Raw genomic sequence first — 23,390 nt, 5'->3', positions numbered from 1 at the left:
GTGTTGCGGTATTTGTCCCTTGTATGTGCTATTTCGTCACCAAGTGGTGGTAATATGTGGTCTTGACATGGTGCGGTGGTATTTGTTCCTTGTATGTGATATTATTCGATCACTGTGGTTGTAATTTGTGGTCTGGTCATGGTGCGGTGGTATTTGTTCCTTGTATGTGATATTGGTCATTTTAAAAATTTTAAAATAAATCCAAATATACCTAAATTGGGGCCCACAGTGTCTGAAGAGCCCGGGGCCCTGGCTACCCTTAATCCACCCCTGACTCTGACATTTAAAATGTGTCAAAAAGGTATGCATGACCTTTAATGGTACTTTAAATATTTTTATCCGAAGCAGAAGAGAAAAGAGGCAGCACTCACCGATCTTCCGAGACAAGTAAATTTATTACTCACAATAAAATCTTCACGGCCGGGGGTGCTGGGATTCTGAGTGCGGCAAGCCTGATGACGGCCGTTTCGCGCCTGACAGGCGCTTCTACGGGTAGACCCGTAGAAGCGCCCGTCAGGCGCGAAACGGCCGTCAGGCTTGCCGCACTCAGAATCCCAGCACCCCCGGCTGTGCAGATTTTATTGTGAGTAATAAATTTACCTGTCTCGGAAGATCGGTGAGTGCTGCCTCTTTTCTCTTCTGCTTCGGATTATTCCATTTGTTTATTCGGCTACAGCACCCGGAATCTAAAGACTAGACCTCCACTGCAGGTGAGCAGTGTCAGCTAACTTATAGAGGCGTTGGTGCGGTCTAAACTGTTTTTGTTTCATTTCATTAAATATTTTTATGTTTCTTTGCAGGTTAAATTTAATTTAATACACAATGCAATTTTTCCTTTCTAAAATTTGTAGCAACATCATCACATCACACAAAACACAATTTTCACTAAGCAAATTTATTCTTACTCAGATCTGGCCAATACACTATTTATAAATTCAACACTTGACAAATAAGAGACTCAGCATGCTCCCCTATGGTCCCATAAGTAACAATCAGAGCCAATGTGTGGAAACTCAACAAAGTGTTAAACTGATTAAAAACTAGCTAAAGCCTTAATAAAGATCAGCAAGAGGGCAAGGGGCAGGGGAGCTGGGAGTGCTAATTCCTGGAGCAACTGGAGGGAAAAAACTGTGTAAAACACAGCAAAGCCCCTGTAATGCTTCCATCTAAGTGGCCCTTGAACTAACTAGTATTGTACTTCAAAGACGGAGGTCATTTCTGTTGTAATGGGATACAGATGGGTCTGAATCCACTAGGTGAGCCGCTCAACACACACCTTCCCCATGTCATATGCAGCTAAAAAGCTGAATATTACATCAAACTATAGTAGAAAACCTCAAAAATGTTATCCAAATGCTCAGATATAATCAAATGCAGATCATGGTCTAGTAATACACATAGGTAAAGATTAGTAATGACAAGGTGTTACTCGAGCTTGCTCGGGTGCTAAAGGAGGGACTTCGGCGTGCTTTAAAATATGTTCGAGTCACCGCGGCTGCATGTCTCGGGGGTGTTCGACAGCCACAAAACATGCAGGGATTACCCAACAAACAGGAAATCCCTGCATGTGTGGCAGCTGTCGAACAGCAGCGAGACATGCAGGGTCGGTGACTCAACCATATTTTACGAGCACGCCGAAGTCGCTCGGTTAGCACCTGAGCAAGCTCAGATAACACCTTATCCAAGCACGTTCGCTCATCAATAGTAAAGAAGCATTCATTTACTACTACTGAGCCACAGTGCTAAATAACTCCCGATCGATAAGATGTTTAAACAGGTTATTAAAAAAACAGTAGACAGACACACTGCACTTCAGATGTGCACAGATCGATTAGTAATAGATCATCCAGTTGGCATAAGCTACCATTTTTCTCAGCAGCACAGTTGTTAATCTTTTGGGCAAAACAAAAGATAATTTCACCCGACGAACAAACGTTTTTCTCATTTGTCAGGCGATTGTTAACCTGTTTATACTACATGAATATTGTGCAATTTAAATTCACCTTTAGGTCAAAGTTTTATCTTTATTTCATATAGGCTATTGTATATAACAAAAGGACTTTGTAAAAGTGATGTAATTTCAACTATCTAGCCAGGAGATGGGGTGTGTTTTTTTTTTGTATATGATCCCAAAAATAATTCCACACAGCCCCAATTCAAGAATATGTAAGAACTATATATTAAATGGATATTCCCAGAATTGAAAGTTCTCTCCGATGCATAGGCCAGAGGAACTTACATGGTGTCTTTATGAAGGAGCCATTTAAAAACCAAGGCTCTGGATCCTGAGAATGTTTTTTTTTTTTTTTACTGATCCCAATATTGAATGGAGGTGCCTATGCTTATCCTCCTCTCCATTTATTGTCTAATGGACTGCTGGAGAAAGTCAAGTGCACCACTCAGCAAAACAGTGTAATATATGGCCAATTGCAAGTTTTTTTATACATATATATTTATAAGGCTTGAAAAAAAATAAATTGCAAGTTTAGTCCCTTGTTAAAAGAAGAATTCTTAAACCTCTGTTAAAGAGTCATGAAGAAAGTTTACACGTTCATATGGTGAGGACTCGGAGCAAAGAGATGCTGTCAACAGATGTTGAAGAAACAGTAGGACTACAAAGCCCAATATGATTTACTAGCTGAATCACTTTTAGGAGTCCAGACGTAAAAGCATAAAAACTACTAGTGCCATTTTAAGATGCTGCAGTGCCAGAGACGGGTCCACCAGAGGATCTTCCGTTCTTCCGGTGGTTCGGTCAAACATTGCATGTGGAAAGGGTTTTCAGAATCTTATCCAAAAGTATTTTTTTTGCAGATTACTACACTTCAAATGCAGAACATCTGAACATAATCTTGAGCTTCTTATGGCAGATGCAACCAAGAGCAAGTACAACTATATTTATCCAGGCTCATAGCGTCAATTCAATGAAACCCAGTAAAGTTACCCATCTATTTTTTATATCATCCTTACTGAGTGTAGCCAACATATCTGATCATTTCTGTATATTTGACCCCATTCTTTATCTGCAGCAATGAAAACCAGAATTGATAATATTTATTTGTGACACATACCCATATTCTCATGGGTAAGAATGACAGATACTTTTGAGAAATGTTGGCATACCAAGAGCAATTAGAGAAGATCTTTTGATCCTTCGATGATGCCGACTTTGCCAAAACATTCCCCAAATTTATTTCACCATAAATAAAACTGCATGAATCTAAATACTGTAAGTAATTGGAAAATACATGTGGGGAAGAGGAGAGAGAACGCAAGCGCGAGGGAAAGAGAAAAACGCTGCTAACCATAAGAGATTACACTCTACAGGCAAGAGAGAATAAGGACCTGAAGTGCTTACATTCTACAGAAGAGAGACTCAGGCCGAGTTTAGAAAGACATATTTCACAGTCCATACACAGACTGTAATGCCCGTACTGACCGCAAATCTCCTGACCCGAATCTACAGCCTCATAGAAACCAGCAAAATGTTTAGAAAAATTAAGCAAAGCCCCTCCTGAAAACAAGAGAAAAAAAAGAAAAGAAAATGGTGTCTGAAGGGCTAAAAACTTCTTTATTGATAGAAAAAGTTAAAAAAGATTATATATAAAATATAGACAAACAGTTGGTAATAGGAGAAAAAAGAACCACAAGCAACGAGTCCCAGAGATGGATAAATACAGGAGGGGAAAACTGAGACAAATGGGAGTACGATCCACCGTGGTATTTATCATCCTTCAAAACAATATCCAACCAGGTGTCAGAATTTCGTCTCAAAGTTCCCAATTCTTACCCATTTTGCAGAAGAGGTCCCAGAAAGCACCTATTAAAAAAACCTTAAAGCGCAATGTGCTTGTTAAATCATTGCTTTATCAAACAGGAGTGTTAAAGCAAGGATTTAACAAGGGAAATGCGTGTTTGGGATTTCCTTCAAACTCCAATTTTTTCTCCTTTATTTGCAAAATTATATTCGCCTACACTCTGATGCTTCAGCAGTGTGGGAAATGGTGCAGGGTAATTTGTTTTCTATTTTACAAACTATGAATTTAATCTCAAAATATTCAATTCTGTGTGAAACTGCGAATTTCAGGAAATTGGACTGAAACTTAGTAATGAGTGGATCAATCCACAAAGAATCAACAGTTATGTCTTTACTTCCACTCCATCGAGGGCCAAGTATAACAAACAAATTAGGATTTCCTCAAAAACCACCTACCTTGCTGTATGTCCTTCATGTCAAGGTGTAAACTGGATATTAAAATTCCTACAGCCTGTGATCTCTTTCCATCCAGCAGTTTTATAATCTGTAATTAAGAGCGAAGTGTTTAGCATAAGAAACAGTCAAGTAGTAGACCTCTTAAAGATGTATACTAAACCACCAAAACCCAACCTACAGAACAAGCAATAGGGACAAGCTCTGAAAAAAATATATAAATAAATAATAAAAAAAGAAACTCCAAATTTATATCTATATATCTATCTATATTTATCTATCTATCTATCTATCTATATACATATACACACACACACATTTACACAAAAATGTTAGGTAGAGACAATAACTTCTGAGTATTTTCTACAACATGACATGGACAAGATCTGTTTGCATCATTCAGTAAAAAATGTGGGAAAAAGGCAGTGCAGAACTACATATGACGCCGCAGTTATTGGAACTGCAAGGATAGAGTACAGTTCTTCATTGTTTACAGTGGCACTGGGATGAATGAGCCTGGTACTAGTTTCAAACTTGTACCCGATGAAGGAGTTAGACCAACTCCAATAACAGTACCGTATTTTGTTTTACAGACTCTTGGACCATTTTCACCTGGATTTTGGCACCATCCAAAGATAACACATTTTCCCTTCTTGAGCCACAATCTTCACTTGAGTCTGGAGACTCGGGGTTTGGCGAGTTGAGCAGCAACCATTTCCAATTGATAATCCACATATCCACTCTACGGATTGTTGTGCCTGTCCGTGCACAACCTCTCCAGGTGAAAGAGTTTTCCCACAATCCCACCCCTTTATTCACACCAATTTACAATATGGGGCGAATCACCCCTTCATCAATGCATCTTTAGCCCTTATTAGAAAACTAGAAAAGCCCAAGGCACTCCAAAAAATGCATCTTCAAACTGAAAATACTTTAGTGTGTATGCAATCCAATGTTATATACATTGTATGTCTGTCTATAAGACCTTTAATCAGTCAAAATGAATTGCACCAAATAGAATAATATCACAGAATGGAAACCATGAAATAGCACTGTACTGCGAGGTAAGCAACACGTGAGTACATTGTTCTCCAGAAACTGATGTCTCTAAGGCTACTTTCACACTAGCGTTTTTTGCAATGCGTCGCAATGCGTCGTTTTGGCGAAAAAACGCATCCTGCAAAAGTGCTTGCAGGATGCGTTTTTTCCCCATTGACTAACATTAGCGACGCATTTGCGACGTATTGACACACGTCACAACCGTCGTGCGACGGTTGCGTCGTGTTGTGGCGGACCGTCGGGAGCAAAAAACGTTGCTTGCAACGTTTTTTGCTCCGTCGGAAACTCACCCCCACCTCCCCACACCTCACAATGGGGCAGCGGATGCGCTGAAAATCTGCATCCGCTGCACCCGTTGTGCAGCGCTAAGAACGCTAGCGTCAGTACGTCGGCCCGACGCACTGCGACGGGCCGAGTACGACGCTAGTGTGAAAGTAGCCTTACCTCGCAGTGGTTTGTGTACTATAGTGGCATTGTGCCTGTGCACTTACATACACATACATAGCATGCAGCAAATCCCTTAAGTTTAAGGCCGGGGTCACACTTGCGTGTGCAATGCGAGAAATTTGCGCGAGTCTTTTGCATCAATATCTGGCACTGCCGCGGGCACTCGGAGCGTGTGGCCGCATGTATTTCTATGCAGCTGAACGCTCCGGTCAACTGCTGGCGGCGGAATTGATTAGCGAGTTTCTCGCCTTTCACATGCAATTGTGAGCCCGGCCTAATACTTAGTAGAGCCCTTTTGGCTGTTCTGACCTTCTGCAAGTGTGATGCCTGCGCTGTAAGTATTTTTTTTCCGGGCATGCGCAGTTGCGCTGCCCTTCGAACTTACAGTGCAGGTGCCGGGAACGCTAATGAAGCAAGAGGAGGTGGTGCCCAGAGTGACAGCTATGCTGTGTCTGATTAGGGGGGAAAGACCTGCCTCCAGGACGATTTCACGGTATGAGGGGGCACATTTTATAAGCGTTTATTTCAGCGTGTGCAGGGAGCATAACTAAAAGAGCCACCTTGTCAGAATGCAGCATTAGTGCTGCACCATTGGCTCTTTTAGTTACAAACGCCTGAGGGGGTGACAGGTTCCCTTTAAGTGTTACTATATCTCCACTGCTTTCAGTGCTAGTAATGGCGGCACAGGCAGGGAGACTGCTGTCAGTGGTGAGAGGCTGATTCAGTTATTAACGTATGTTACTGCTGGAGAGCAGCCCGGTGCCTGTGCAGCCATTACTAGCCTCACTAGCAGTGAGAGAGGACAGATCTGCTCCACACTGACCTGCTATAGGGAGACCTTCTTTGTTTCTGCCTCTCCTGTGTCAGGCCACACCTCAGTACACTGCAGTGCCCTGAGGAGAGCTATGCTCAGACAGAGTGAGCGAGCCATAAATCCTTCACCCCTCTCTCAGATAAGCAGAACAGGTGGCCAGGAAGCTTTGTCCCATCGCTCCCAGATCTGCAAAATTGCCATGGATTCAATGGAAAGTATTCCAAAGGGTGTTTGTGTTCCCTATCTAACTTCTATGTGAGAAATTGTATAATTTATTGGTGTTGGACAGTCAAAACTTGATTGATAACCTATCCACGGGTCCAATTATAATAATGAGATTATTGGGGTCCAACATCCAGCCCACACCCCACTGATCATATATAATGATGAATGTAGCTGCAATAGTCGTTCCATTGAATGGTGCTGCGCACCACCTCTTTTTATAGATGCAGCTATTCTGCAGTACCCGGTTGCGCCTGCTACACAGCAGCTCTCACACTCTGCTGCTCTATGGAAAGTGTTTACATATTCCATCCTCTGGAATTCCATGCCTCAACACGTCCAATTATCCACCACCCCCGGATCCTTCAGACGGAACCTGAAAACCCATCTCTTCAGGAAAGCCTACAGCCTACAATAACCGAGCCGCCGCCTCACCACCGCCAGAGCCGCCACCGCCTCACCCCTACCTTCTGTCTCTTCCCCACTATCCCATAGAATGTAAGTCCGCAAGGACAGGGTCCTCTCCCCTCTGTACCAGTGTGTTACTGTAAACCTGTTTACTGTAAATTATATATATAACTCTGTATGTAACCCCTTTCTCATGTACAGCACCATGGAATTAATGGTGCTATATAAATAAATAATAATAATAATATTGCCGCCAACAGCTGGGACCCGACCACACACAATCTAATATTGATGACTTATCCCATGAATAGCCAATCACTGTGTGATGAGCAGATGGCTCCTTTATTGTATCGGCATCAGCTGCAGGGGTGTAAGTGATGAACTGCAGCATCAGTGTTTAGACCTCATTCAGACATCCATGTTGCACGTACATGTTCTGTCTGTGGTTTTCTCAGATATAACAGGTCCCTATTTTTTTTTCTACATCCATTATAGCCTGTGGGGTTGTTCACGTCTCTGATTTTCACAGACCGTGTGGCTGTGCAAAATTCACGGAGACATGTCCATTTTTCTTAGATGACAAACTCCAAATTTGAGGATAGAAAAAGGCTTGGAGAGGTGCATTAACAACAAATTGGGGAGAACCCCAAATAAATGCTCACTATCAAGCCCTAAAATTTTACTTTTATTATATTAATGTTAAAAATTGCTTTATGGTCCAAAAATTGAGGTCCCTAATCTGCCTAAATGTGTTGTCATTAAAGGGAATCTGTCACCCCATTTTTCAGCTATAAGCTGCAGCCACCGCCATCAGGGGCTTATCTACAGCATTCTGTAATGCTGTTGATAAGCCCCCTATGTAACCTGCAAAATGAGAAATACAAGTTAGATTATACTCACCCAGGGGCGGTCCGGGTCCAGCACCTCCTATCTTCATACGATGATGTCCTCTTTTCTTCCTGTTGCGGATCCTGCGCAGGCGTACTGATTTGCCCTGTTGAGGGCAGCGTAGAGTACTGCAGTGCGCAGGCGCCGGGAAAGGTCAGAGAGGCCCAGTACCTGTGCACTGCAGTACTTTAATCTACCCTCTACAGGGCAAATCAGTACGCCTGCGCAGGAGCCGCAACAGGAAGACAAGAGGACGTCATCGTATGAAGATGGGAGGCGCTGGACCCGCACCGCGACACCCATTGGACCCGAACCGGGACCGCCCCTGGGTGAGTATAATCTAACTTGTTTTTCTCATCTTTCATGTTACATGTAACATATATTCTATGTGTGGGGCTGCATTATACTCCATGAGGGGGCTACAATATATTCTATGAGGTGGGCTGAACTATATTCCATAGGAGGCTACATTATATTCTATGGGGGAGGTGTATTATATTCTATAGGGGGCTACATTATATTCTATGGGGGAGGGCTGTATTATACTATATGAGGGGGCTGCATTATACCCTATGAGGTGGGCTGTATTATACTCTATGAGGGGGCTACGTTATATTCTATGGGGGAGGGCTGTATTATATTCTATAGGGGGCTACATTATATTCTATGGGGAGGTGGGCCGTATTATACTATATGAGGGGGCTGTATTATACTCTATGATGGGGCTACATTATACCCTATGAGGTGGGTGGCATTATACTCTATGAGGGGGGCTACATAACCTATGAGGGGGGCTACCCCAACCCCTGCTATATCATTAAGATGTGTACTACCTTATATTATACCCTGATATTAGCGTGTTTTATGGCACAATTGGTGGTCTTGTATATATTTGTATGTAGCTACATAGTGGGCCCCAAAAATTATTTTCTCTGGTGGGCCCAAAGTGCTCCAGTCTGACGCTGTATGCACATATATCTATATACACATACACACATATAATGGCAAAAGAAAACATAACTCAAACAGAATACCTCTTATGTGATCACAGTCACAGGCTATAAACAAACTTCTTGTGATCGTTACGAGTAATAGTAGTTATGTAAAGAGCAAAAGCTTGTGTGCCAGTGGCTACATAGAGTGGGCTTCCTTAACACTGCTAATCACAGAAGAAAACAAAAAACAAGTATCAAATATAACTGGTTTTGCCAGCAATGAATGGGTAAACATCTTCAACAGATCCAGGAATATTCAGCCCAAAAGAAAGGAAGAAAAAAATCTCAGCGATAAACACCCCACACCCAAAATCCTTTTATTCTAAATATTTGAGAAGTCCACATAATGCTCAGCCAAGAAGTTCAGGTCTCAACACAAATACACATGGTCACAATTACTTGTGAGATTTGGCCCTCTGAGAGAAAGACCAAGTCAATAACACTCAGTAGACTGATCAGAACCACCCTCAAAGGCTCTGTCTTATCAAGCACTACCTGAAAATTGAACAATAATGCTGTCCACAAAAGGGCACTATAATCTATAACTATAGCAAAATACTGCAGCAATCAGAACACTGAACAACATGCTAAAGCTTAACTAAATTTAGGATGTGGATACCTCAATTCAATTTTGCATGAGAGACATCAGGGGTCAGACTACAGACCAACAAGTTCAAACCAGCCCCTGGTCTCCCAATCCAAACTCCTCAGCTTCATACAAGGGGTACCCAAAAGCAAAAGGAATTATCTTCTTGAGGTTGTGTCACTTTTAGTACAGGCTTCCACTGCAAGGTGAATGTTCAGAGTCAGTTTGTCAGCCGATGCTAACGAAAAAGGTTGAGTCTGGCTCAAGGGATTTTTTTTCAACGAGTTGGTCAATCTATCTCCTATTTTATGATGTCAAATTCACATGAACAACCAGTCTGAGTCGGAGTCGGTGTCCATTTTGGTGGAGTCGGAGTCAGTGTAAAATGGACTAACTCCAAAAATATATAATAAATTGGGTACAGTAGTACAATGCAGGACATGCTGAATCGTCTCATAAGAATTTGAAAAAGTTATGAAGTATCTTATAAATGTCTGTTTTGTTCCTGATCTAAGGACCTCGGCTTTTAGTTAAGATTAATTTGTGCTGCAGAGAGTCCGTGCTGTGGAGTTGCAGTCGGGTGTCAAGGAAATTGAGGTTTGGCTTACAGACTCCACAGCCCTGCGAACAACGTGCGACTATGAAATTTTGTTTTCATTGTGGGGGAAAAAAAGCATCTGAAACGGTTTTTACAAAGGGGAACCCAAAAGAAACCGGAATTCATTTATAAAAACAGCATAGTGTGTGTATGTATGTATATACGGAATATATTTGTGGATCTGGTCTCCTTCAAATTACTCTCACTTTGAATGCCAAGCAATTATCTCTCTGATAAGGTGTATAAATTTAGGTCAACTTGTTTCAGGCTCAATTCCCTCATTAAAATGTACTTAGAGAACCTCCATACAATCGCAGACAATGCCATTGTCACAGGTTTACCTCAACAGAGAGCTGCCTGAAGACTGCAGCATTCGATTTCCCACCCTGATTAGAAGCACCTCACCATCATATTAAAAGGTGCAAGTTTCTTCTAGCAGTGCAAGGGTTAATTTGTTCAGTTGAGAGCTTCCGATGCTTTCCTGAGTTATGTACTCAGCTGTTCAGTGTTGGCCACTCCCCTTTGCTATATATACTCGCCTCTGGCTATCAAGGATGCCAGTGTTGGTTTCATGCTGCTTGGCTCTGGAGCTGGAGTTGGTTGTTTGAGGTGCCATTTGGAGTGTTTATCTAAACACTGTTGCTTTGTTATTCAGTTGTGCGCAAACTCCCATCCTCTCCTATTTGTATATTTTTTCTCTCGTTCACTTCCCGGTGTTCCACTCTATTGCTTGTGAGTACCTATTTGTGTGACTGGTATTTTCCAATATCCCTGTACGTATTTCCCTTGTTAGTCTTGTTTGTTTATCTACATACACTTCCACTCCCCACTCCAAGTTCCCTGGGCAGGGGACAGAACAGATTAAAGCCAGATTCAGGAGCTCAGCAAGGTACGTGGAGGAGCAGAAATAGCTAGGGCGCCTCTAGCACTAGACACTAGAGGATTCCTAAACAAAACAATTGTGACAGCCATGAGTTCATCAATGGTTCAACTGTGATCTTCCAAAATGCCAATTTATCGTGAAAAGAAAAAAAAAAAAAAACACCAATGCCAAATGCACCTTCACCAGCAGCGCCGGCTGACATGCTGACTCAAGGTTTCCGTGAACACTCGACTAAAGGAAGAAACCCACACTACTAGCTGTTGCCCTTCATAAGACTATTCCTATTTATTTTATGTGCTCCTGCATATATGCCTACGAGGCTGTTAAGATGGGGGTAAGCAGACCTGTGGCCGGTCTGGGTTTTGTGGTACGTACTTTAACTGTGTATGCTAAATATGTGAAATTTGCCATAGCTCCAAGGTGCTTATTGGGTTTTTTGCTTTAACTGAAAAACAGAAAATCCATACACAACTGAAGTGTAATGGAAGATTATCCTAATTATACGAAAGTTCAGGTTGACATTAAACTACAAGGTCATTGCATTAAAGAGCAGTCTGGCTGTTGAAATAGAAGCCAGAAGCAGTTACCTAAGGTCCATATATACTACATTTTGTTTGATGTTTTATCTCTGATTACAAGGTAAAGTCAAACCTCAGGATCACCCATCAGAATAACACAAAAGAAAACATGCTCTTATATGCGGAAATTGTAATTCCAGGAACCACAGAATGCAGATCACTGGCCTTCAATCTTACAAGTGGCTAGCTAATGCTCATCAGTTTTCAGTTTGCAACACCCTTAGGCCGGCGTCACACTCAGCGTAAGACAATACGGTCCGTTTTTTACGGCCGTAATACGGCCGTAATACGGAGAAATGTTCCCAAAATAGTGATCCGTAGGCAGGGTGTGTCAGCGTATTTTGCGCATGGCATCCTCCGTATGTAATCCGTATGGCATCCGTACTGCGATATTTTCTCGCAGGCTTGCAAAACCGACATCTAATGGATTTATGTGCTCAAATGTTCGTTAAAACATATATTATATATATATATATATATATATATATATATATATATATATATATATATATATATATATATATATATATATATATATATATATATATATTCTGTATTTATATTTAATTCAGCGCGATATATGTTAAAAGCCGGTAATTCAATTGCCGGCTTCTCATTTCTCCTTCACAAACCCGACAGGATATGAGACATGGTTTACATACAGTAAACCATCTCATATCCCCCTTTTTTTGCATATTCCACACTACTAATGTTAGTAGTGTGTATGTGCAAAATTTGTGCGCTGTAGCTGCTAAAATAAAGGGTTAAATCGCGGAAAAAATTGGCGTGGGCTCCCGCATCTTCCAGATGTGCCTTTTCTGGGGTGGCTGGGGGCAGATGTTTTTAGCCACGGGGGGGCCAATAACCATGGACCCTCTCCTGGCTATTAATATCTGCCCTCAGTCACTGGCTTTACCACTGTGGCGGAGAAAATTGCGCGGGAGCCCACGCCAATTTTTTCCGCGATTTAACCCTTTATTTTAGCAGCTACAGCACACAAATTTTGCACAAACACACTACTAACATTAGTAGTGTAGAATATGCAAAAAAAAGGGGATATGAGATGGTTTACTGTATGTAAACCATGTCTCATATCATGTCGGGTTTAGGCAGGAGAAATGAGAAGCCGGCAATTGAATTACAGACTTTTCACTAACACCGCTGCGTATTTCTCGCAAGTCACACTGCTGGTCCGTGTGGAATCCGTATTTTTCTCACCCCCATAGAATTTCATTGGCGATATATTTGCGCAATACGCTGACAAACGCAGCATGCTGCGATTTTGTACGGCCGTAGAGGACAGTATAATACAGATCAGTAAAATACGGCTGATAGGAGCTGGGACATAGGGAATCATTGTGCCGTGTGTTATGCGTATTTTACGGATGTATTTTCTGTGCTCATACGTCCGTAAAACTCGCCAGTGTGACGCCGGCCTTAATGTCCGACTCCTAAGCACAGTGCTTTAAAACATTGGCTGTTCATGAATGACATAACAGAACCATCTATTATAATCCATTTGCCATAGACTTCTATGTTTAAAAAAAAACAAAAAACATTTGCTGTTTTTTTTTATTCTGGCTAAAAAAATGGATATATTTAAAACTAGGTAGGATAGATGTAAAATGTTAAAACCAAAGAAAAACAAAATAAAATTAACATATACCCTGTAGTAATTAAATAGTAATTGTAGATGTAAATAACCTAAGGTTCTTAGCTAATACTACTTTGATTAAAAAGTGTAAAAGCCATCCCACTGTGACAAGTTGCATCTGATAAGGATGAACCGTCCCAATTGGACACACCTAGTTGTGGCGACATGGCTTTTACTCTTTTTGATCAAAATAGTCTTAACTAAAATATCCTAGATTATTTACATGTACTATTACTATTTACTTACTAGAGGGTATATGCTAATTTTGTTTTTTTCTTGGGTTTTGTCTCTGAAATGGTAATATAGTAACAAAGTAACATAACAGTTAGCAAGTCCGTCAGGATAAATTCCCAGATCTACGTCCTTCTAAAGAACCTAATAACTGTAAGATACAACATTGTTACGCTCCAGGAAGACATCCAGGGCTCTCGAACCCCTCGACGGAGTTTGCCATCACCACCTCCTCAGGCAAGGGAATTCCAGATTCTCACTGCCCTAACAGTAAAGAATCCTCTTCTATGTTGGTGGAAAAACCTTCTCTCCTCCAGACGCACAGAATGTCCCCTTGTGACCGTCACCTTCCTTGGTATAAACAGATCCTCGGAGAGATATTTGTATTGTCCCCTTACATACTTATACATGATCATTATATCGCCCCCTCAGCCATCTTTTTTCTACACTAAATAATCCTAATTTTGCTAATCTCTCTGGGTATTGTAGTTCCCTCATCCCCTTTATTAATTTTGTTGCCCTCCTTTATACTTGCACTAGTTCCATTATATCCTTCCTAAGCACCGGTGCCCAAAACTGTACATAGTACTCCATGTGCGGCCTAACCAGAGATTTGTACAGAGGCAGTATAATGCTCTCATCATGTGTATCCAGACCTCTTTTAACGCACCCCATGATCCTGTTTGCCTTTGCAGCCACTGCCTAGCACAGGCTGCTCCAGGTAAGTTTATCATAAACTAGGATATCCAAGTCCTTCTCCATGTCTTAGTTACACAGACACCGTGTGAACGTGCTCTTACAAATTGCATGTATATCATCTTATGCTCTGAATCATTTATTAGTGTTTTTTGTAGTTTAAAAATGGTAAAATGTTTCTTGCATCTGGCAATATATTGGGGCAAAATTTCAAATGAATTGTGAAATTATTGAGTATGAGAAAAGAGTATGTCATACTGGCTAAAACCGTACTAAAAAAAAAAAAAATAGTTTACACAAGTTACCATAAACTTGGCATTCAACTTCTACATGTGGGATATAATTGCATGATTGAAATCTATTGTTATTCCTCTCATCAAGGATGCAAGACACATCTCCAAAGAAAATAGACATCAGAAATTCTGCTTTTCTGCTGTAGATGATGAAACCGGCATATTAGGATGATGTAGAGGGCGTGGGTGGTGGAAGATTGAGCCATCTAATCTTCGGTGTCCGGTCTTGTCTAAATTTTAACCAGCTTACATCATTTTCTGTAAGGTTTACTTAAGTTTCTAAGGGAGATTTACCTACAAACAATGGCAATAGAATACTGCACAAATTAAGCATTACCAGAATGAGACTCACAAGAACATTTCAAATTCTTTTCACTTAAATATCTTGAAATTTGTTTCTTCACTTTCAACTTCAAGTCTCTGAATTTCATTCCTAAAGTTGATTGGGTTCAAAAATTGCTTATTTTTTCCCTCTTTCTCTCAATTCTGTTTTGTCACAACATTTTGCTAAAGATTTTGCCACAATTTCACCATGATTTGGTGAAGATTTCCAGCATAGTTCGGCAAGGGATATTTTTTGCTTTGTTTTAACCAAAACTAATTTCTCCAATTTTTTGGGAGTTCTACATGGTAACTTGTGGCCAAGTAACATAAGAGTACAGTATTGATCTGCAACATTGTAACTGCTGATTGTGAAATCTATGCCACACTGAGATAAGCTGTCACAGACTCAGTCTGTGCAACTTTAATTTGCACAGAATGTATTTGAGTTTAATTTTTCTTTTAAGTATTAGCCTCCTATAGCTGGTGTTGCACTGCTTATTTGCTGGCAGCAGAATGAGTCAACTGTGCGCAACAATACATAAGATAAATGCCATGGGTCTATTATGCCCAGGCAGTAGGCCACTGAGTTGCAGAAGTGATAAGTGATGAATGCAGGGCATAAATAGTTAAAACACTGAGCTGCTGTGTGAGGTGCAAAGTCATTGGAGGTGTGGAGTTAAAATTTCATGATGTCTTTTTACAGAGTGCGTTCTATGCGCTCAAAGAAAATGCAGACAACCAAAAAGCCATATAAAATTTGGAAAGTAAAAGGGTATTTATGTTTCCCAACTTGTGTGCCACCCCAGGGAACTAGTTAGGGCTGTAAGATGCTGCTCCATCTCTACTTTATTCTTCCCCAATAGGGAGAAATAAGCCCTCCTGGATAATTGAACAAACATTACAGAGCGTGAGCATGGTATGCAACAACCAAGGGGAGCAGAGAGGCTTATTTCTGTGAGTGAAAATTGAATAAACCGACAGGACAAAGTAAGCGGTCATTAAGTAAAAAAAATACACACAGCAGAGGGGAGAATAGAGGCTTATTCCTTAGGCTGCCGTCACACTTGCAGCATTTGGTCAGTATTTTACATCAGTACAGTATCTGTAAGCCAAAACCAGGAGTGGAATAAATAGAGGAAAAGTATAACAGAAACATATGCACCACTTATGCATTTGTCACCCACTCCTGGTTTTGGCTTACAAATACTGATGTAAAATACTGACCAAATACTGCTAGTGTGACGGCAGCCTTTCTGTGAGGTTTGCCACACAAGAAGTGTCTGAAGCTTGAGAGTAAAGAAAATGATGATAGGGACAGCCTCATGCCTGTGCATGAGAGCTGGTGATGCAGTAACTGAGTGAATAGGAAGCAAGTGTGCAAGTTGTCAGACCAGACAACTTCAGGATACTGCTGCCAAGAGAAGTGACCATTATAACTGGTTATGACCAGTATTGTGGATGTGTGCACTGTGAAGTAGACAAAAGAGATTATGTTTGGGAGAAGGAAGTACTGCTGAGGTGTTTGCCAGCAGACCGTCACACGGACATACAAAGTATTGTCAGTGATAGTTCATTGCTGTAAAGTAACTTTCTACCTCTACCTCTGTTCAAGCCTATTGTAGTAATCATCAATGTTGCAGCCTGCTCGTATAGTGGCATGTAAAAGTTTAGACACCCCTGGTCAACATTACTGTTATTGTGAACAGTTAAAGTAAACCTATCAGTAGGATTTTGCTAATTAGATTACAGGCTGTGTCATGTTGGTGGCGTTACACTGAAAAAATGATACCTGCGGTGAAGAAATCAGGCTTTTAGTTCTTGTGTAATCTGGGTTAGAAGTTTTCAGTTAATGAGATGTTCATGCTCAGAGGCAGGACTGTAGGCAGAGTCTTATCTTGGTGCTCTAGGCTAGAGAAACCAAGAAGAGACCTGCCCACAGGCCAGCCCTGAAGCACAAACCAGTCTGTCTATATGATGAGCAACACATCTGAAGCTTCTAACACTGATTACACAAGAACCATAAGACGGATTTCTTTAACCCAGGTATTATTTTAATCAGTGTAACAGCACCAACCTGAAAATGCATGTAGTTTACTTAGCAAACTCCTACTGACAGGTTCACTTTAAGTACGTTGAAGATGGAATGATTTCTAAAAGGCTTAAAGTTAAAAGATGAAATTTCCTTTGTATTTTAGGAAAAAAAAAATATAATCATTTTTTTACATTTATAAATTGCACAAAGGAAAATGGGCCAATGCAAAAGTTTAGACATGTTTGAAGATTTATGTGCTCAATTAACTTTGACCAAGGTTTCAGATCATAATTAGCCTCTCAGGATTATGGCTTGTTCACCATCATCGCTAGGAAAGGCCAGGTTTATAACACCCCCTGCCTCCTCTAAACTTGTGACAAAAAATCTTCAGCCATGGGTTTTTCGAAGGAGCTGCCTAGCACTCTGAAAATGGTGGAGGCCTACAAAGCAGGAGAAGGCTACAAGAAGACAGCAAAGGATTTTAATGTTGCGCTTTCTGCAGTTTGAAATGTAATTAAGTAATGGCAGTTAACAGGAACAGAGAAGGTCAGACTCTGGAGTTGTGGTACATTGTTCTACAGTTCAGAGACACCTGCACAAATATTGCCTTCATGGAAGAGTCATCAGAAGAAAACCTGTCCTGCGTCCTGTATATAAAATTTAGTGCCAGAAGTATGCAAAATAAACAAGCCTAATTCATTTTGGAAACAAGTCCTGTGGACTGATGAGTAGTGTGGGGTGAACATGAACAGTAAAGTTTAGGGTCCATATTGAACACCTACTGATCGGGCACGAACACCGAACACAGACTTCTCCAGGAAGTCCGTGTTACTGTTCAGGTTCGGCACCCTGAACATTTGTGTTTCCCACACTGTCATCTACATGACATTGTGAGAAACACCAGAGGCTCCGATCGGCAGCAAGATTATTACCAACGGTCAGAGAGCTGCGGTTCCCACGCTGTCAGATAACAGCATAAACCAGCAGCTGTGACCGGCCATAAAAAATTTATTACAGAGTCGTCGACTGATGTGAGTATTACTCCCATCAGCCTACGACTGCTGTTGCTGATAACAGCAAGAGCAGGCGCCACTAATGGAAGTATTCATCAGTCGGCGTCTGCCCTATAAATAAAAAGAATAAAAATGACATGGGGTCTGTTCTATTTTTGATAACCAGCAATGCAAACCTGACAGCTGCAAGCTGCAAGCCTCAGCTGTCAGCTTTATCAAGGTTGGTTATCAAGAATAGAAGGATCCCCATGCAATTTTTAAAAAATTATTTAAATAATTTTAAAAAATGGCATGTGGCCACCCCCCTTTTTGATAATAAGCCAAGCTAAAGCAGACAGCTGGGGGCTGGTATTCTCAAGCTGGATATTGTTTAACCAGCCTAAAAATAGTAGCCCATAGCTGCCCCAGAAAAGCCGCATCTATTAGATTTGCCAACTCTGGTGCTTTGCCAGGCTCTTCTCACTTGTCCTGTGGTGATGGAAAGTGGGGTAACATTTGTGGGGTTGAGGTTACCTTTGTGTTATCAGGTGACATCCAGCGGTTACTAAAAAATAGGAGTCTATAAGCGGTCTATCCAATACAAACCCCATAGTCATATGGTCAATAAAAAACACCCAGACTAAAGTCTTTTATTTGAAAAAAAAATTTCCCTCACCTTTCTGAAGTGAAGATGTCACACGCCGTAATCCATGTCGGCGATATGTGGTTTACAACCTTGATGATGCCATGATGCAATCGTCCAGGCTGAAAATCATGGGAGCATAAGGTGCTGTGAGCGCAGCCGAGGTGACTAGCGGTGATTCTCACGGAGCTTGTAGTGATCTCATTGAGGTCACCGCAGTTCAGCTTCCCAGCTCCCAGGGAATTGTGGGACTGCAGCCTCAGGGACAACACCGCTAGTCACTGAGGCTGTGCTCACAGCACCTCATTCTCCGGTGATTTTCAGCATGGACAATCACATCACGGCATCGTCCAGATTATAAACTGTAATGGATTGGGTGGTGGAACCACTGTGCAATGATCCAAGGAGAGACAGGAGGGGCGTGAATAGGTACCTCTCCAAGTTCAACCTCGGATGCACGGCGGCTGATGATACTGCAATCAGAGAAGGGACGAGGGAGGCAAGACCAAGTGCTTCACCAGGACTGACCTCAGGTGGTTGGCAGCTGACCCCCAAGGGACAGGATGCAGGAACGGACAGGAATGGTGGATTTTTTAAGTACAGGCTGACACGGCTGGTGTAGTGTCTGGCACAATAGACACAGACAGGCAGGTACAGCTGATATACAGGGCAGTTATAACTGAGAACTAGCAAGCATGTTTCAGAAACAACCTTGCACAGTCTCCTCCCATCAGGTGGAAGTGCCTTAAATAATAAGTGTCTCCCAGCCATTGGCTGGGGACACTTTAGGACATTGCTCGCTGACTATGAGGGTGGTACCGCGCATGTGCACCCTAATCAAAGTGCCTGGGGATCTGCGAGCTATGTGCAGACCACAGGCAGCAGCAGGAGGACAGAGTATGATTCTGCAGCAGTGAGTGAGTGGGTCGCCATCTCTGCCAGGGCAGGGGTGCCAATGCTACATAAACCACATATTGCAGATATGGTGTAAAGTAAAGTACCCCAGGTTGAACATTTATTTATGTATTTGCCTGCTAGCCATGCATTCAAGTGCATATACAGCTGTGGCAAAAATTAAGAGACCACTGCAAAGTGTTCAGTTTGCCTGATTTTTCTCTTTATAGGTATATTTTTGAGTAAAATGTAATTTGTTCTTTTAGTCTATAACCTACTGACAACTAGTGTTGAGCATTCCGATGCTGCAAGTATCGGGTATCGGCCGATACTTGCTGTATCGGAATTCCGATACCGGGATTCCGATACTCTTGTGGTATCGGGTATCGGGTATCGGAACAACATTAATGTTAAAATGTGTAAAATAGAGAATTAAAATAAAAAATATCGCTATACTCACCTGTCCGACGCAGCCGGGACCTCAGCGCAGGAACCGGCAGCGTTGTTTGTTTAAAATTCCCGCTTTTACATGGTTACGCGAAGTCCCGGCTTGTGATTGGTCAGGGCGGCCATGTTGCCGGGCCGCGGACCAATCACAGCAAGCCGTGACGAAAATACGTCACGGCTTGCTGTGATTGGTCCGCGTCCCGGCAACATGGCCGCCATTAACCAATCACAAGCCGTGACGTCACGGGAGGCTGGAAACGCGCTCATTTTAAAAAGGGCGCGTGTCCAGCCTCCCGTGACGTCACGGCTTGTGATTGGTTGCGTCGCGGTCAACCAATCACAAGCCGGGAGGCTGGACACGCGCCCATTTCAAAATGAGCGCGTCCAGCCTCCCGGCTTGTGATTGGTTGATCGCGGCGCAACCAATCACAAGCCGTGACGTCACGGGAGGCTGGACACGCGCCCATTTTAAAATGAGCGCGTGTCCAGCCTCCCGTGACGTCCCGGCTTGTGATTGGTCAGGGCGGCCATATTGCCGGGACGCGGACCAATCACAGCAAGCCGTGACGTAATTTCGTCACGGCTTGCTGTGATTGGTCCGCGTCCCGGCAACATGGCCGACCTGACCAATCACAAGCCGGGAATTCACGTAACCAAGTAATAGCGCGATTTTTAAACAAACAACGCTGCCGGTTCCCTCGCTGAAGTCCCGGCTGCGTCGGACAGGTGAGTATAGCGATATTTTTTATTTTAATTCTTTCTTTTACACATTTATATGGTTCCCAGGGCCTGAAGGAGAGTTTCCTCTCCTTCAGACCCTGGGAACCATCAGGGATACCGTCCGATACATGAGTCCCATTGACTTGTATTGGTATCGGGTATCGGTATCGGATTGGATCCGATACTTTGCCGGTATCGGCCGATACTTTCCGATACCGATACTTTCAAGTATCGGACGGTATCGCTCAACACTACTGACAACATGTCTCCAAATTTCCAAGCAGCACATTTAGAATTTTTTTCTGACAAAGAAAAATGGTTAAAGTTAAAAACAAAACAGTGCTTTCGGACCTCAAATAATGCAGATAAAACAAGTTCATAATCATTTAGAAACAATACTAATGTTTTAATTCGGGAAGAGTTCATAAATCATAAATCAATATTTTGTGGAATAACCATGATTCTTAATCACAGCTTTCATGCGTCTTGACATGCTTTCCTCCAGTCTTTATGAAAGCTGTGATTAAGAATCATGGTTATTCCACAAAATATTGATTTATGAACTCTTCCCGAATTAAAACATTAGTATTGTTTCTAAATGATTATGAACTTGTTTTCTCTGCATTATTTGAGGTCTGGAAGCACTTTTTTTTGCAATTTTGACCACTTTTCAGAAAAAAAATACAAAATGTATTACTTGGAAATTCGGAGACATGTCAGTTGTTTATAGAATAAATGAAAAAGGTACATTTTACTCAAAAATATACCTATAAAGAGAAAAATCAGACAAACTGAACATTTTGCAGTGGTCTCTTAATTTTGCCAGAGCTGTATATGACTTTCAAAGTCACTTCAAAACTGAATAGGTCCCTCAAAAATAGCTATTGTAAATTTCCTTGAAAAAATGAAAAATGACTGCTAAATTGTTAAACTTTCTAAAATGCTAACAAAACAACATTTTCCAAATGGCGTTGATGTAAAGCAGACATGAGGGTAATGTTATTTATTAATGCTTTTTGTGTGGTGTGACTATTTGGATTAAAGGGATACTCATTCAAAGTTCGAACATTGCTATTTTTTATAATTTTTGTAAAATTTCTAATATTTTTATAAATAAACACAAAACATGTCAACTTGAATTTACGATTATCATAAAGCACGTGTCATAAAAAAACAGGCTCAAAATCAATGGGATACGTTGAAGCATCCCAAAGTTATTACCACATAAAGTGACACTGTTCAGACTTTAAAAATTTGGCTCGGTCACTAATGGGTTAAATGTTCAGCTGACCCTGCCGTACCCAAACATCCAGTGTTTTGTCCATCACTACCGATGATTTTAAAATAGAACTCGTTGGCCACGATCATTAAAGGCATGTGTGGAGAAAAAAGGGCACAAAATTTCAGGGAAAAAAAAACATCTCGCCAACCATTAAGCATGGGGTTGGATCATTCATGCTTTGGGGTTGTGTTGCAGCCAATGGCACGAGGAACATTTCACAGGTAGAGGGAAAAATTGATTTTTTTCCCTTTACCTGTGAAATGTTCCTCATGCCATTGGCTGCAATTTCAACAAATTCTTAACGTAAACATAACACCATCTGTAAAAAAGCTGAAGTTGAAAAGAGGATGGCTTCTACAAATGGATAATGATCCTAAACACAGGTCAAAATCCACAAGAGACTTCCTCAAAAGGCTCAAGCTGGAGTTTTTATAATGGCCCTCACAATCCCCTGATCAGATCATCATTGAAAATCTGTGGCTAGATTTTAAAATAGCAGTGCATGCAAGATGACCCATGAATGTCACATAACTGGAAGAATTTTCACAAGACGAATGGATGAAAATCCCTCAAACAAGAATTGAAAGACTCATGTCTGGCTACAAAAAACGTTTACAATCTGTGATACTTGCAAAAGAGGGTGCTACTAGGTACTAACCATGCAGGGTGGTTAAACACTTAAATAGGCCCGTTCTACTTTTGGCAATTTTATAAAATGTAAACGATGACAATCTATTTATATTTTTATTGCCTGAAATACAAAGGAAATGTGTCATCTTTAACTTCAGCTCTTTTAGAGATCATTTCATCTTCAACTTGCTTAACTGTTCATAGTAACAGTAATTTTGACAGGGGTGCCCAAACTTTTACATGCCACTTTATGTACAGCTAAGTGACCACGCATAAAGAAAAATCTTTAGTTTGCCTCTGTTAACATCAAAGTTACAGTGTGAGCTTCGTTTGGCGATATGCCTGACACTTACATTTTTTATATTTCTCAGGATGTTTTAAGGAATGTATTAACTTTTGTTTTTAGAAACAGTATAAAAATATTTATTGAGGTGCCAAACACCTAGTATTGGTGATATGACACATGTACGTGTTAACCTACAATGACTTGTATACACCGCATAACCTAAATGCCATATTCTATGATCTGTAAGCAGACACTTTACTGTTGAGCTCATGATCTAAAGCCTCTGAGCTATGACTGCATGACCCCAACACAGAATTTCTCTCATGGGACAAACCCTAGTCAAGCTGTAGTGACACATCTCTCCACTAACACAGGACGCTGGTACTTCTGTTCTAAGGCTCAGAAAACACATGCAAGCAATTAGGGAGGTCCAAGGGGGAGAAGACGCCAGTGAGGCCGTTATGCTAACCCCAGTCTTGAGCTTTGATATGTTAATCATGGTGCTGACAGATGCAGGGAGATGGATCACAATTCTTCATATCTCAAAAACATCTTGGTGTGTGATCACAACATTTTAC

General features: G+C 41.4%; 1 protein-coding gene across 3 annotated transcripts in view; it reads right to left on the bottom strand.

Annotated features, from left to right (window-relative positions):
* FMN1 (formin 1) overlaps nt 1-23,390 on the bottom strand; it is a 445,090-nt gene that overhangs the window by 89,411 nt on the left and 332,289 nt on the right. For all 3 annotated transcript variants that reach the window (XM_077263405.1, XM_077263415.1, XM_077263424.1), the window contains one exon: nt 4,214-4,301. In XM_077263405.1, the coding sequence (XP_077119520.1) occupies nt 4,214-4,301 (88 nt within the window). The remainder of the gene's footprint in view (nt 1-4,213; nt 4,302-23,390) is intronic.

This window comes from Ranitomeya variabilis, chromosome 1 (genome assembly GCF_051348905.1).
Source record: "Ranitomeya variabilis isolate aRanVar5 chromosome 1, aRanVar5.hap1, whole genome shotgun sequence".
In the NCBI taxonomy this organism is placed as follows: domain Eukaryota; kingdom Metazoa; phylum Chordata; class Amphibia; order Anura; family Dendrobatidae; genus Ranitomeya; species Ranitomeya variabilis.
Note: the sequence above shows the minus strand (reverse complement) of the source record. Positions and strands in the feature narration are given on the sequence as shown.